This window comes from Thalassophryne amazonica, chromosome 10, assembly GCF_902500255.1.
Source record: "Thalassophryne amazonica chromosome 10, fThaAma1.1, whole genome shotgun sequence".
NCBI lineage: Eukaryota > Metazoa > Chordata > Actinopteri > Batrachoidiformes > Batrachoididae > Thalassophryne > Thalassophryne amazonica.
The window spans coordinates 86,361,276-86,374,691 of NC_047112.1; the positions used below are offsets into that span (position 1 = coordinate 86,361,276).

The 13,416-nt window shown below is 39.3% G+C and overlaps 1 protein-coding gene across 1 annotated transcript in view; it reads left to right on the forward strand.

Annotated features, from left to right (window-relative positions):
• The window catches only part of suco (SUN domain containing ossification factor), a 122,373-nt gene that overhangs the window by 92,481 nt on the left and 16,476 nt on the right, over nt 1–13,416 (forward strand). Inside the window, 6 exon segments of the mRNA XM_034180424.1 lie at nt 742–762; nt 1,053–1,108; nt 4,766–4,857; nt 6,201–6,266; nt 7,626–7,709; nt 9,705–9,792. Of these exon segments, the coding sequence (XP_034036315.1) occupies nt 742–762; nt 1,053–1,108; nt 4,766–4,857; nt 6,201–6,266; nt 7,626–7,709; nt 9,705–9,792 (407 nt within the window).

The following is a 13,416-nucleotide window of genomic DNA, read 5'->3' on the forward strand; positions in this document are numbered from 1 at the left end:
GTGATCCAGTTCATTCAGGTTTCAGTATTTGCTGAGTGCGTGTTTTAAAACGTTCACATGAATCACACTCTGTGCAGGCATCTCCATGTCATTGCATCCAAATCTTTGTTCTTCTTACATAATTTCCCAAGGGATTTAATTTATTTTTATAACCATTACTATGTCTCTGTTGATACACCCAAATGGGAGATGGTTTTCTGGATTTGGGAAGTTGCCAAGGCACAGACTGTAATAACACCTATCAGTCGCAAATCACCCCGTTTACACAGTCCTGATGAGGAATACACCCTTCTGTTGGTGACTGTTAAGTGCGTGACTCTGGGAGAGGTTGTCTTGGAAGCATAATAATAAATCAACAGTTTATGCCTTTATTAATGACTTGATGTTTCTCCTCTGCTTTGCTGTCATCACTGTGATTTTGTGCAAACTGTGCAAAGCTTCAGAATGACTTGCTTTACTTGCTACTATGCTCTAGTTCGCAGTCTAAAACTCACATCTTTCTGATTATCGTTCATCTTTGTTTTTGCATCTTTCCTATCACACGTCAAACATCTTGTTGTATGATCTTGCCTGTGAACTGTTACAAAGCAATGTTCCAGGATGTGTCAGCAGTGCATTCTCAACAGAATGAACCAAGTTAAAAAAAAAAAAAAAAGCGTGACTTGCTTATTGCTTAAATCGGTCTTTATTGATTTCTGTTTTCTTTTTCTCCTGTCGCTGTCGTGTCTCCTCTCACGTCAGATGTTCATCAAGTACATAAAGGTTAGCAAACTTCTCTATCAGAGGTTATGATGCCCGTGTAAAATGCACAGCTTTCATGATCATACACTGTGTTGGGTGCACTTTGCCAGAGCACAACTTTCACCTTTTAATGCATGTGAAAATTCTTTATCTACCAGAACATGCACAGAGCATAATTTCAGTGCTTTGCAATTTATAGTTTATTTTCCTGCGGTTGGTGAAACGTGGGTTTAATCTGTAGGGTTGGCTACATTTTTTGTGTTTGCCTTATGTAGAAACCAGCTGTGTAACGGTGTCTTTGTTCACTGCAGGTTGAACTCCTCTCCCACTTTGGATCAGAACACTTCTGTCCTCTCAGTCTCATTAGGTGAGATGATTGCCCATTTCTTTCTTCGACATCCTGGTTCCACTTTTTTTTGGCCTTAGTCTGATTATTAGGACTATTCACTTTATTTTAAATGAGTTGTTTCATGTTAGATATTCATACATAGGCATGAACTGTTTCAGTTTTAAATCCTACAGGCTTTCTAACATTACATTGAAATGCAGGTACTTTTTCCACATCCTGACTATAAATATGTTGCATTCAGTTTATCCAGTATGTGTTACACAAGTATGTGATTCCACCAGAAAACTGGTTAGATGAGGTGGTGATAGGTATCAGTGGTGCTACTCCTTTCAAGAATTTGTCTGAAATTGTGATGGCATCTAAATGTCCTTATTACCTAGTAAGCTGGTTAAGGAATTCTGCTCATCACCAGATTCTAATCTGAGCAGCCAATCTCTTCTGTGTAAGCCTGATCCTGTCAGATCTCAGAAGCTAGGCAGAGTGGGTGCTAGTAAGGACTTTGCTGGGAGACCACTTCGGAAAACCAGGGGGCTGTGTGTGTTTCTCCAAGTGAAACTGGAGTTGTCAGGAAAGACATCAGATGTAAAACCTGTGCCAAAATGCCAGTACAGATCTGTGCTGATCCGCTGTGGCGACCCTCAACAAATGAGAAAAGATGAATGACAAACAACAACTAGATGTTATGCTGCTTATTATTATAAACATGCCACTGAGATTGTTCCAGCTAACTTTAAAGATGCTGCAACAAAAGAACCCCAGTTTGGATTCTGGTTTGCTGGGAAATTATAGATGGATTTCTAACTTTTTCTTGAAAGTCCTGAAATCGTTACAGTGGGACTTCACTCACAGAAGTAGTGAATGTTCTGTTGATGGCCACGGATGCAGATTCTATGTCAGCATTGCTGTGGCTAGAATTGAGTGTAGCTTTAGATAAGACTGATACTGTGTTTTGTTGGCGAGAACTGAGAATTACTTTGGTAAATTAATTCCAAAATGTTCATTTTAACGCCACGTCTGAATTTTCAGTTATGAAATTTGGGCTGCCTCAGGGTTTTGTTTTGGGTCTACTGTTGTTCTCTCTGTATATAGCACCTCTTGGTCAGATAATTGTTGAGCTAATAACCTGCGGATGCACATGCCTATCTCTGTAGGTAATGTCTCTCGGACTGAAAAACTGGAGGCTTGCATGGTTGCAGTGAAAAATAGATACCTGCCATTTTCTTGCTTTTGAATGCAGAGAAGACCGAGGTGATTGTTATTGGGCCTGTCAGACTGAGACTTGTCTGACCAATTAACACTGTCACTTGGTGACTGTGATTTCTCAAAGAGAAAATTAAAAATCTCAGTGGCCTTTCATCTGTCATTGTCTTTTGATTTGCACATTAGCGAGGATGTTAGGATGGCCCATTTTCATTTGCATAATATTGCAATGATTAGACCTAACCTCTCTGTGATGGATGTGGAACATTTGATTCACACCTTTGTGTCTTCCAGAATTGCAATGGTAATGTTTTCTGTTTTGCCACGTAAGAATATGAAATTTCTACAGATGGTACAAAATGCTGTTGCTAGAGTTTTGGTGGGGGGTTCAGTCATGTCACACCCATTCTGGATTTCCCTTCACTGGCTTCCTATAATCGCAAGAGCAGATTTCATGTTTTTGTTGCTGACATATGAGGTTCTACATAGTCATGCACCCAACTGTCTTGCTGAACTTGTTGAGCCTTATGAGCTGTAGTCACGGGATGAAATCCCCAGGGCTAAAAAGAAAGTCAGTAGGCTTCAGAGCCTTTGCCTAATGTGCTTCTACTTCATGACTTTAGAAAAGCTACTTCTACTGATTCTTTTAAGGCAAAATTTAAAATATTCGTTTTCTACTGCCCATCATTAGTTTTGTGGTTTTATCTTAGTTACACTTGCTGGACTACACATTTCATTTGTGAATGAATGAATAAGTTTATTTCAGTACAAAGGAAAAAAAAAGACAAAAACTTCTCAGTACACAATAAAACAAAACTGCTTTCTCAGTTAACCTAAGTAACCAAAAGGGTGTAAGTAGAAGCAAAAGCTTATATACACCTACAACCTTTACCTTTTTGTGTTTGAGGTACTCATTCACTCACTCATCTTCAACTGCTTAGTCCAATTAAGGGTCACGAGGGGCTGGAGTCTATCCCAGCGCGAGGTGGGGTTACACCCAGAACAGGACGCCAGTCTGTCACAGGGTCACAAACACATTCACTCGCACACCTACGGACAATTTCAAGATTCCAATCCATCTAACGTGCATGTCTTTGGATATGGGAGGAAACCCACGCAAACATGGGGAGAACACGCAAACACCACACAGAAAGGCCACAGGCGGGAATTGAACCCATGACCTTCTCGCTGTGAGGCAACAGTGCTAACCACTAATCCACCGTGCTGCCCGGTTTTAAATTTAATTGATCTTAAATATGTTGGATTTTTTTTTTTTTTTTTTTTTTTTTTTTTTTTTTTTTTTTTAAAGCATTGTGTGAGCCCAACGGCTTTTCTAGGAAGATAATGACAGGTGTATTGTGCCACTGCAGAACAGCTTACCCTCGGACAAGCGAGCTAAATTAAGGATATAGAGCAGGATAGTGACTGTATCTGTATCTTGGACTCTGAATGGAATTGCTGGGGCGCTGTTCACCAGTCAGAATCATTGTTTGTGCTTTGATCACGTAAGTTCACTGACAGCGATTCAGATGGGAAAATGGCCATTGGTACGGTATGTTCATGGGAATTATTCTTAAAAGTGTAATCTTACATTAACAGCACTGCTTTTTGTTTTTTTGTTTTTTTCCAACTTTAACAAGCTAATATCTGTGACTGGATTCCTGGTTGCTGAAATTATGTTGAATTTCTTCAGCAGGTGATCCAATAACTGAAAGGCCTGCAGGTTCTAGCTCTGTTTGCTTTTAGGATTTGAAGTGTCTGTTATGAAAATACTGAAGAGAGAGGGGAAAAGAACCAGTAGACTTATTTATTCATTTTTGTTCTGTCACGTGTACAGTCGTAATTGATGTGCACACCACCTGTGAATGTGTTTCATCTGGGAAAACATGGAGACTAATCCAAAATTCAGTTTCCCCCCCAAAAATACAAATTTCCTGTACGACTTAGATGTTTGCATAGCCTGTTTCAAACAAGTATTATTTGTATTATTATTATTGATGCCATTATTTAAGCTGGTATTTCTTTAAAATTTTGGTTTTAAATGTGAATGGAAAACCACATTACTTCTGTTTAATAGGTTAGTTGATATGTATCAGGCTGTATATGTATGTCTTTCCTCACAGCACAAAGTCTGGGGGTCTGGGGTTCAGTTCCACCAATGCCCAGCTCCTTTCTGTTGTGGAGTTTGCATGTTCTCTCTGTGTCTGGGTGGGGTTCCTTCAGGCACTCCAGTTTCCTCCCATCATCAAAAACAAGCACGTTAGGTCCATTTCTTTAACCTTTTCTTTAAGGAAGCATGTCTACATTTGAAGTTTGTCCTTTGGTGCCGAGCTGTGGCTGTCCACTCCTGCTAGTGGTTATGTTGTGTCCAGCTGTAAATAGGTATTGGATAAATGCTGAAGACAGATTTCATTGTATGTATTTATAATGACAATAAATGCTGTCCTCCTCCTGCTTATTCTGTGTCACTAACAGGGTGTTTGGTACTAGCATGGTAGAAGAATATGAGGAAATAGCAGAGTCCCAGTATCCTTCAGAAAGACTTGAGTACTTGGATGAAGACTATGGTAAGATGGTAAATTACAAACCACTGCTCTAAGTTTGCTTATAAGAACATTACCATCCATCCATCCATCCATTTTCTTCCGTTTTATCCGGAGTCGGGTCGCGGGGGCAGCAGCTCAAGCAAAGCCGCCCAGACCTCCTGATCCACACACAACTCCCCCAGCTCCTCCGGGGGAACCCCAACACGTTCCCAAGCCAGCCGAGAGATGTAGTCCCTCCAGCATGTCCTAGGTCTTCCCCGGGGCCTCCTCCCAATGGGACGTGCCCGGAACACCTCTCCAGCGAGGCGTCCAGGGGGCATCCAGAAAAGATGCCCGAGCCACCTCAGCTGACTCCTTTTGAAGGAGTCAGTATAAGAACATTACATGTGCTTGAAATCATAAGCATGAACTGATGTTATTTACTTGGCAAATAGGTTTGGCCAAAATGGGCTTTTTATCCACTGCTTGTTGAAGCCCCCCAAAGGGGGGATTATGTTGTGGTGATTTCTGTTTGTCTGGTGGTCCCTCCCTCCCAAAGGGTATAAGCATTCTGCAATCAACTCCTCTCACATTTTAGGAGGAATTTCACAAAACTTGGTACAAGTCCTTGTTATAAGTTAGTAATAAGCATATAATCATATTGTTTGAGTTGGTCCCATTTTACAAGACTTATGGCTCTTGATTAACAAATCGAGACTGTCAGTTTTATGAGTGGGTGCCTACATTCTGAAATAAACTTTTCTCACATTTTTTAGGAGGAATTTTGGGAAACTTTGACAGAGTTGTTTAACAAACCTACAGTGCCAGTTAGTTTCATGAGTTAGTGTCTGCATTCTGAAATCAACCATCGCATACATTGAAATTTTATCCGAACGTAGCAAGCATTTGTAGCCACGCAGCATTTCCCAGTGGGGGATACTGTGCTCTCAGAGCACTCTTGTTGTATTAGGCATGTTTTCCGTGAGAACTTATGCTTATTGCGCAATGGGAGCGGCTGTCCCCATAAGTGGTCAAATCCCGCACTGTCACACAAGGTTCAAACGAGACTGCACTGCTCTATTGAAACAAACAAACATATTGGTCCACATAAAAATAAGAAAAGTTTGTTTCGCTACTTTATATTGCTGCTTTTCAAGTATACCAAAATTAGTCAGTCAAATTTTATTTTTTGTCTTTATAAACTGGCAAAAGACTGCTTCGATATGAATTGTCCTCCTAGAAATTGCAGACTATGTGGATACATACAGTAGCATTTAGGTGTGCTGCTGTGCTGTTGAACACTTTAAGCACTTTAAACACTTTGTGTGCCCTGTGAATCAAATGATATGCTTGCTAAATAGATGTCTATATCTCATTCTGTTTAGACTATCCTCCTGGCTACCAGCCATCAGATGACAAGGCTGCCAAAAACCTACTTGGCTCAGCTACCAGTATGTATCTGCACACCTGTGAAAACTACACCCACACTGACAGGCTGTTAACAACGGTTGTATAATTAGCAAATGATTAATGAGGAACACCTAACACTGTTTTGAAGGCCTGGAAAAAACAAACCTGTTGACATTTGTGGTTTCTACTGTTTGGCAACTCATTAAAACAAAGTGTCAGTTAAATTGATAGGGTGCATCCGTAAAATATTCACAGTGCTTCACTCTTTCCACATTTTGTTATGTTACAGCCTTACTCCAAAATGGAGTGTGTTTCTCTCTCAATATTCTACTCTCAACACCCCATACTGACATGATTTTTTTTTTTTTAAATCACATGCATATAAATATTCACAGCCTTTGCTCAATAGTTTGTTGATGCACCTTTGGCAGCATCTACAGCCTCAAGTCTTCTAGAATATGATGCCACAAGCTTGGTGCACCTATCTTTGGGCAGTTTTGTCCATTCCTTTTTGCAGAACCTCTCAAGCTCTCAAACTCCAGGTGGGCTGCCATGTACCTGAAGTGCCTTCAATCTGGCCACTCTACCATATAGGCCTGCTAGTTGGATTGCTGCAGAGATGGTTTTCCTTTTGGAAAGTTCCTCTCTCTCTGCAGAGGAATGCTGAAGCTCTGACAGAGTGACCATTGGGTTCTTGGTCACCTCCCTGACTAAGGTCCTTCTCCCCTGATTGCTCAGTTTTGATGGGCGGCCAGCTCTCGGAAGAATCCTGGTGGATCTGAACAACTTCTTCTGTGCACTTTCCCAGATTTGTGCCTAAAGACAATCCTGTCTCAGAGGTCTACAGACAGTTCCTTTGACTTCATGCTTGGTTTCTCTGACATATACTGTCAACTGTGGGACCTTATATGTAGACAGGTGTGTAACTTTCCAATTTCCAGTCAACTGTGGCTGTGCCTCAGTGTTGAGGACTCCAGCAATTGAAAAGGCCAAGTTGATGCCCACATTTTACCTACCTACAACAGATAGATGACTACTTTGAGATGTGGAGATATGTAGGTTGTCTGGCTGGGTGGTTGTCAACTAGGACCCAGGGTGGTTCTGTTGTGTGATGGATGCTGCAGTGCCCAGGATGAATGCATGTTCCCAGTCCATTGCACTGACCTTGATTGGTAACCTGCAGTTGACCTTAGGTCAACAGTCCAGCAAAAACAACAACAAAAATTTAAAATACCTTTTACCTTGCTGAGGAACTGTGAACAGAATTGAGTGAACAGTTTCGTCATATTTGAAATCATGGTGACAGTGGGGTTAGTAGGTGTTTGTGCTGCTGAAATGCCAATGTCTAGTTTTATTAATTACAGTCCTAATAATTTAGTGTGTTTGTTCCTTTCGTTTAGATGCTATACTTAACATGGTCAACAACATTGCTGCAAATGTGTTGGGAGGTACAAATGAAGTGGATGTTGGAGCAGACACAGCAGGTAGTCATCACACTTAACTGAATCTTCTGCGTGAATCTCACTTCACCTTTGAGATTTTTTTGAAATTTTAGCTGTAAAACTCTACTTTGCAGATTTTTGAGAAGAATGAAAATTGATCAGTGAGCAACATTTATGGAACTGCTTTAACCCTCTGGGATCCAATAGCATTTTCTCGATTTTTACCATACCTTCAGTAATTTCCATTTTTTATGCTACTTTAATATAATGCCCATGTGTTGCAAATCAGAACAATCAGAACAATATCAGTTTTCTGAATGTCAGACATTTGTCTCGAACACAGTGAAAACAATATAATTTGACTCAAATTCTGAAAATGATTTTAGAAATTCTTCAAATCTTTAGGGATATATGTTTTTATTCATATGAATGAATTGTTTTGGTGTTTAGAGATGGGTTTTACCAAAGTCTTTAGGTCACAGAAGTACAAGTATTTTAAGAAGACTTTATATTGATGTATAAATTTTAAAAAAATGTGCCGTGAAGCACGTTTTTGATTTTCTCTACCTGAAAATGCTGAAAAACAGCATTTTCAGGTCAACTGGATTGTTCTTTTATATTTTACTAGCGTGTTGCCCATGGGGATCCACAGGCTCTAGATTGGGTAGTGTTTAGAAAATAGGTAGCTGACATTTTTCAAGGGTGGTAATGAATTATGCAATGAGCTGTAATGGCATCTCAGAATGTTTTTAAAAACCTTAGACCTCAACAGTTTTTAGAAGAGGAGCACAACACTTTTATTTCCTGTTAATTATGTAACTTTTATTGTTAATTTACTGTCTTAATGTATTTATAGGTTGTTGTTCCAATGTAAACCCATGCCAAATTAACATGCAGATCCGCACTAGGTCCGCTTTGGTGACCCTGACCAAAACTGATTAAAAACAAACAGTCACTCAGTTCCTTTAAAAATATTTAGTCAGAGTAATATTTGGTCTGACTGATCCACCCGTCCTACCTTGTGAAACTAATGGTCCCATGTGCTTCCTGTCTTTTTTTCTTGGTACCACACCCTGTCACAGTACATAGTGAGGTATAACTGGTCTGTTCATGTAAAACAATCAGTCATTTCCCTTGAGTGAAAACATGAAAACATGTCGGCATCATCTGAAGTGATAGTGCTTCAAAACGGTTGATGTGAGTCACCACTCTGATTTGAAATGATTGCCGTCCCAACATGTCCTTGAACATACTTTAGCTTGTTATTGTGACAGTTGTTTGGTATGTATAGCAATGAATTGTATATGTATGCACGTGGTTTAGCTTATAAAAACTAAATAACGCAGAAGCTGAGAACATGGTATTGCAAAACTGTTTTTATGTCCCACCATAAAGTATATTATACGCCTTACGTTGTCATTTATCTAGCAACTCAGTCACTGCATTTTAGAGAGCACATGCCTCTGCTTTTCCAAAGCTGAGGAATAGACATGTTCTTGCAAAATTACATGTATTTAATTTTAATGGAAGTTTTCAAATTCAGATTTCTATTTATTATCAAAGGAACAAATTCACAAAGTGTTGCTTTGTGACACAAAAAACACAAACCACTGGTTCCGAAGCCTAATTGTGATAACACGAGCCAGCAGGGGAATATTGAACAGATGGGTTTAACCCGTTTTGCCCCACTGGCAACAATTGTTGCCGAAGTGTATCACTGTCATTTACTACTCACAATAAAAAAAAATCTCAAAGGTACTAATACAACTTTTTCCACTTAAAAAAAAATAAATAAATAAAAAATCTGGGCATAAACGGGTTAATGTAAGCTAAACTAATTTATGTTAAGCTGTGCTTTCTGAAGCATGATCTTAGCTGTTTGTCCACTGTTTTGGGAAAAGAAGCTCTCTTTTACCCTGTACCTACGAATTCCATTTACAGTTTTAGAGAAACATGTCATTTAATGAGGTTCCATGCAATTCTAACTTGCAGCTATGTGTTAATAAAGTTATGACTGTGTTTATGTCCTAATTCCAGGTAATGTGTCAACTGATGTCCAGCAAGAACAGGATGGGACCTCTGATGTTTTGCCTAAATCAGCTGAAACACTTCATGGTTCTACAGGGTAAGTCAAATTGATGGCATACTGAGGAAGACCTAGTTGAAACGCATCTGTGCTCCTGATCCTGTTGCCTTGCCGTGAGTCATTAAAACATTTATTAAGAAGGACACTTGAGTGTTGCTGGCTTTATTTTTATACTGACTTGGTTTTTGAGCCATGCACCTCCACTCCTGGTCCCTGTGGGTGCTCATTTTTCCTCTGCTTTAAGTCAAATTAATTACCATTAAATCATCAACTACAACACTAATATCATAAAAGGGGGACTTGCGGTGCACATTTGTCACTAGCGATGAGTAGGTAAGGTGACTTCATTGAGCCCTGGGTCTAAACAAAACTGCAATACTTTCAAATACACAGTTGGATTGTGTTAGGCCCCACCTCCCCCTCGTATCATAGCAAATGTCAACAATTTAATGGTGACAATAATGTGAAATGATTCTTCAGGGAACAAGAGGGGAAAAAACCTCCATGAAAGTGGGTTTGAAAATAGGAGTCAGGTAAATATGTTCTGCGCAGGCCATGTTTAGTGTCTGCACTCTGCAGATCTAACAGCAGTCTCTGCTGCTGGTAGCAAAGTTAAATAACATCTCAGATAGTTGATGTTGCGCACGTCACTTCACAGTAAAAACCTTTTAATGTAACAAGGGCGTGCGTCAAGACAGGCTTTTACTGTGATAGTGACAGCATCATTGTTGCATTAGACTGAGTAACTTGACAGCAGTAAGAACACTAGTTAAAATCTGTTTTTAAAAAAAAAAGACAGCAACGTGCAAGAATTTGGATCAAGTTTCCATAAGTAGCTAAGTTGAATAAAATGTTATCTTCCGTCTTGTGTGTGGGACTTTTAAATGAACTGTGTTCAGGACCAGGTCCATGGTGGGAAGAGGCAGGGAGTTTCTATTTGAAATATTCTGTGTAATTATGTCTGACTCCCTTCAAATAAAATATATATTACATGAATAATTTTTATTTTCATATACAGCGAAAGTATTCACTTTGCTTAACTTTTCCACATTTTGTTATATTACAGCCTTATTCCTAAATGGATGAAAGTTTTTTTTTTTTTTTCCTCAAAATTTTACATGCTATACCCCATAACAATGATGTGAAAAGGGTTTCTTTGAGATTTCTCAATTTTTTTTTTTTAAATAAAAAACAAAACTAAGAAATCACATGTACATAGGTATTCACTGCCTTTGCTGGACCCCCAGCAGGAGTTGAGGGGGCGGAGCCCACTGAAACTATAGGGTTTTATACCATTAAAATGTTATTGGCAAGCCCTATTTTAATTAATTTTGAGTGGTTTTAGATGCATTGAAAGCAAGAATAATAGAAAAAAAATGACGTTGTAATATTTGTGATATCAGTGTTCTTTTTTGCATCTTTCTGTCTAAGTCAATAAAATAAATAACGTTGAAAAGATTAAAAACACATGAATATGTGATGGACATAGCATTTCCTATCTTCAAAAATGACAAACTGTACCTTTAATCCAGTGAAGCATGCAGTTTTTCTGTCATGACTTTTTTTTCAACACTTTTGAGTGGGATTGCATTACTCTTTTTTTAACAATATAACCACTAATTGTCTTGTTTGGGGAAAAAAAAGCTGCACCTTGACTGATTTGATTGTCCAGGTTGGATGAAAACCTTTCTGGATTTGTTTTTCCACACTTTCATGTAAACGGTTTTTAGTTTCTAAATAGTTCCAATGCAAATTATTAACTTTTCATTGTGAAAATTAGTGAAGCCCTCCTCTCCCCTTTGCTCTCTCACCAAGCAAATATTGCGTTTTGGAAACACAAAGCCTTTAAAATAAATTGTAAATTTCTGAATGTATGAGCATCTATGGACACAGAAGTAATGAAACATTTTGATACTTTTGTTTTTCCTTTCAGCTCAGAGCAGACAACATCTCTCTCTGCTCTTAAGCACTGTAGCTTCACAGAATGCTGAATTCGCTCACTGGTGATGATCTCTGCTGTTTGTAGCTGATTTGATAGAAAGAAAATGAAAAATATAATAATTTGGTTGAAATTGCAAAAATAAAACTACACCTCAATACGCTTGCAATACAATCGAATTGGTACATTTTCAGCAAAATTTCAGTTAATTTTAGGAAAAATCCGTGCAGGGCGGCACAACCAATTTGTACCCAACAACCGGGTGGAAATTTGCCCACCGTAGCTATAACCCTGGCCATGAATACTTTCCAGATGCAATGTAATTTATAGTAGTTGGTCTTATAACCAATATGAAATATTACATGCAAGTGGTTAGATCACTGCTCGTGGTTTTTGCTTTTCAACACATTTTGTTTTTGTGTTTGGTTCTTTGTTTTTCATTTTTTGTGGTGTCTGTCACTATTGACATTACATCTCCATGCACTCTGGTGAGAGCGGCCCAATTGCATTAGGGCCCGGTGGTTTCTCGTTATGCCACTGGCTACATATAACACAGATCCATAACCCTCTGGGGTCCATGGACATGCTGGTGTGTCCAAGTGTACCCTTCATTATATTTCTATTAAGAGATCAGTGCTAGAATGTCACACTTTGTTTGACCACTTCCTGAAACTACAAACGCGTAGCTCTAAATTTCTCTTCTATAAACTCATTTGACTCACCGCCAATCAAAGAGGCTGTAGACGTTCATATGGATGTCTGCTCTCTCACCGTGAGACCCTGCACTCTGGTTGCAGTGTCTGTTAGTAGTAGCAACTCTTAAAAGAATAGTCCTGTTGACTTGAAAACACTTTGTTTTATGTTTTACTTTTGTAGACATTGAAAATCATCATGGAACAACACATGGAGGGTTTTTTTTTTTTTTTCATGATCATTGCAGCAATGCCTGCATCCATTTTGACATCAGTTTTAATCACTAATGGATTTCATTCATGCTAAAAGGAATTAATGTCTTTGGTATCAGGTCTCTTCAGAGGATCCTGGGGTCCTGCTGTAATGGCTTCATATCAAATGAGCGTTTTCGTAGGGAGACAAGGAAATCTCGGGACCCTGCTTGCCCAGACGGAATCTATCCTGCTATCCTGTTCTCAACGCCTGGGAGAAGTGGCGCGTTGCGTGCTTGGCACCACTCTCCGTGGAAGATATCAAGGATTTATTTTCATTTGTTTTTATGGCAGGAGGGCTGGTGCTGATTGGATTATGCGCTGCCCTGTCCTACCGGAAAATTGGCAAGACTGCTACTACCAGAACCACAACCCCGCACCTGCCTGTCATGATTAATGAGGTGGGCAAGGCGGTACAATCTCAGACTGCGTTAACTTTTGAACTCAAACGCAAGTTGGAAACCATCACACAGCAAATGTCGAAGACTGGGGAATACTCATAAATTGGTCAGAGTAGCCGTAAATGGAATTTCTGTGTTTCTCTGCCTAATCCCAAACATGGCAGCCTCATCAGCTACCAAAGGTCAAAATGCCTCATTTGTTTTTCCTCCAGAAGGATTTCAGTGAATTTGGTGAAACATTTGGCTCACCTCTTAGCTGCTGCAGCCCATACTCTCATTGCCTCAATTCGGATGATAGAATGTTACAAAGTTCAGAGTACATAAACAATCATATGTATGTGGGTGGCTGTTCTAATTCTGATGTGTGCCATTATTACGT